A 2,936-nucleotide genomic window follows, 5' to 3' on the forward strand; every position below is an offset into this window, starting at 1 on the left:
CCACGAATTGCAGAATATGATGGTATGAAGGTATTGTCCTTCCTTATCCCTAACAAGGGTTCTACAATGATATGACACTATTTTAATCGGCCTTTTAAAGTTGTCTATGCATGAAATGATTAGAATTTTACAATGAAGAAATGGATTTTTTAAAAGAGTTTCCCACTTCAGTGTGGCAGCGCCATCTTTTGGTTATTTTGTAAACTGCAACTAAAAGTTTGTTAGTAACGTTATACTTTGCGCGGAACTCATGTGTGACTCCTCTCCCTCGAGTCTTAACCGCAAAAAAGATCTAACACTGCTAGAAGTGTTCAAGGGAGGCTAACTTTGCACTATAGCTAGATCCACGTCTAAATTAGCTCAGGGTCCTCACCTGCGCAGATTCATGTAGGAGTAGTGCTGTCAACTTTGGAAAGTTATCAGTGCCAAAGAACAACATTTTGTTCAAGAGGCACCCTTAGCAGTGAAAACTATCCAAGGCATCTTAGGGGGTCTGTATGGGGATGGACATGTCGACATTAGTGAGGCGTATGTTCGTGTGTGTGTGTGTGTGTGTGTGTGTGTGTGTGTGTATGTGTGTTGTGTGTGTGTGTGTATGTGTGTGTGTGTGTGTGTGTGCGTGCGTGTGTGTGTGTGTGTGTGCGTGTGCGTGTGTGAGTGTGTGTGTGCGTGTGTGTGTGTGCGTGTGTGTGTGTGCGTGTGTGTGCGTTTGTGTGTGTGTGTGGTGTGGTGTTGGTGGAGGGGACGCGCAAGAAACTTTTTATTCTCATGAATGTCGACTACGTACGCTTTATGCTACGTTCATAATGCTCCCTGTGTACACATTACACAACATTGCCATCACAATTCACGTTTTAGGAGAAGATTTGTCGAAATATGCGCAGGATTGAAATTTTATCTCACCGTGAAAGGGCTCGTGCAGACAGAATCAAGAAAGTCAAGTGAGGTGGTTGTTAACATAGCATTGTTAAGAGATTTGCTCCAGCATTACTCTTCTGAAAGACAGCTTAAAAGGAACATTACGTGAAGAAGCTGTTAGCTGAAAGCTTGCGAAGAAAAAAGTTGTTAGATGCAAACGTCAGGTCGTGGGTTTGGTTTGTGGTTATTTCTAAGGAGCAGGTCTGATCTTCATGACAGAAGCCTTGATGGAGTACCCGTGAGCCGCCCATGCTGTCCATTCTATACCATGTTGATTATCCCCCCCGCCGCCATGCTTGTACGGCTGGTTCAGGTTAACGTTGTCACAGGCTCCATACCACCAACCACCACGACCATTGCCAGTTGCGCAGTCATAGCCCGAATGATCGTCGTTATCCTGGTCGTGAGTTGAGAATTTGAGCCCATCATGAGAGCTTAACCCCCTCCCACCATCCCCAGCAGTGCCGCTATAGACACCAACATGCAGACGGTACTTTGCTGCTTCATCCTCGATATAGAACCTGTCATATTCAGCGTATACCGTTTCCGAGGACCAATTTTCGAGATCAATGCGCAGAAGATATACCTTCTCGTTAGAGATCTGATAGATCTTGTCGTTTCCGAGCCAAAATTCGCCGACAAGAGCCCCAAACCCAATTTTGTAACTTGTCCAGTCCTTAGCAAAATCTACAGAACCGTCGAAGCGCTTCTGGAGGACAGTCCAGCCGCCGACCCCGGCTTCCATCTCACAATAGACTCGGAACGAGGCTCCGGCGGCGTCTGGCTGGATGGTGTAGAGACCGCTGGTGGTGTGGCCTGCCTTGTAGACGTCGTCACAATCTGTAGATGAAATAACAACAATTCTTATATACGCAACGGAAGACTTGGTCTTTCTAAATAGTATTGGTCTATGTCATGACCAACAAGACGTCATTTGCGATAAACTCGGTGTTATAGAGCGACTCCTCCTTCCTCGCCCACCACCCACTCTGCCCTGCACAAAGTGTCCCAGACTATTCCACACTGCTCTGGGCCTGAGCAGTCACGTCAGACATCGCCACCAACAATCAGCAAATGAGACAGGATGGACATGAACTAATGCTCGATCACGAGTAGACGCCGATGATGGTGTTTATTCTATTTATTTTGGACGCTTATGGCTGTTTTGTGTGACGCTACAGACCCAAGCCTAATTTGGCAGTGTTGCCATCGGCGGTCTTCAACCTAGTAGAAAAACCTGTTACTCTGCCGATCGTCGTTTTGGGATGAACCTTTAACTCTGACCCCTCCAGAGGTGAACTTGCTATGCTGCTATCTGTCTTTATTGTTGTACATTTAAACAGAAAATGACGTCGTGACTTGTTAACTTGAAATATCTGTTAAAATTTCAATCTATCCTGCATACAACATATTAGATATATTAGAATAAAAAAAAAATGTCTGAAATTTACAGCCAAGAAAACTCGGGAACATCATTGAGCACGTGTAGCTGTCCCTGGTGCTGAAATGCCATTTTCATGTGATGCTGTAGTTGCGCCTTGGCTGGACTAGCAAACAGCGCCACCATGCGATATGTGTTGGTGAGGCAGGCCCTTTAGCAGAGGTCACGCGGGGACATTCCACACCACAGTGTAGAATGGGAGTCAAACTCAGACGATGCTGTAATATCTCTTGAAAATGAGGATGTCATTCCTTCTCCCAAATATCTGGACCATCGTTGTTGTTTCCTATCAGATGAAGATTATAAATATCTTGCTAAAAGATTATTAAATGTGCTAAAAGGTGCAGAGTTATAGTTATGATATGCTCTTGTATTGTTGTAGCTGAATTGCTGCTTCTTAGAGCTGTCCCTTCTCTTTTCTGCATCTTTTATCCTAAACATGTTTCACAGAACTCGCCTATCCGAAGTTCCTGCCTGTCCGTGTATATGTGCATCATTTTGGTCATACATGTATCAAACCCACTCTTGGAAACAAATACCATGTGCACCTTATTTTATTTTCACCAAAAAATACATT

General features: G+C 44.6%; 1 protein-coding gene across 1 annotated transcript in view; it reads right to left on the minus strand.

Moving 5' to 3' along the window:
• Positions 1 to 664: 664 nt before the first annotated feature.
• Positions 665 to 2,936, minus strand: part of LOC118423962 (ficolin-2-like) — a 10,953-nt gene continuing 8,681 nt past the window's right edge. Inside the window, exon 4 of the mRNA XM_035832295.1 lies at positions 665 to 1,758. Coding sequence (XP_035688188.1) covers positions 1,109 to 1,758 — 650 coding nt within the window. The 3' untranslated portion in view covers positions 665 to 1,108. The remainder of the gene's footprint in view (positions 1,759 to 2,936) is intronic.

Source organism: Branchiostoma floridae, chromosome 10 (assembly GCF_000003815.2).
Source record: "Branchiostoma floridae strain S238N-H82 chromosome 10, Bfl_VNyyK, whole genome shotgun sequence".
NCBI lineage: Eukaryota > Metazoa > Chordata > Leptocardii > Amphioxiformes > Branchiostomatidae > Branchiostoma > Branchiostoma floridae.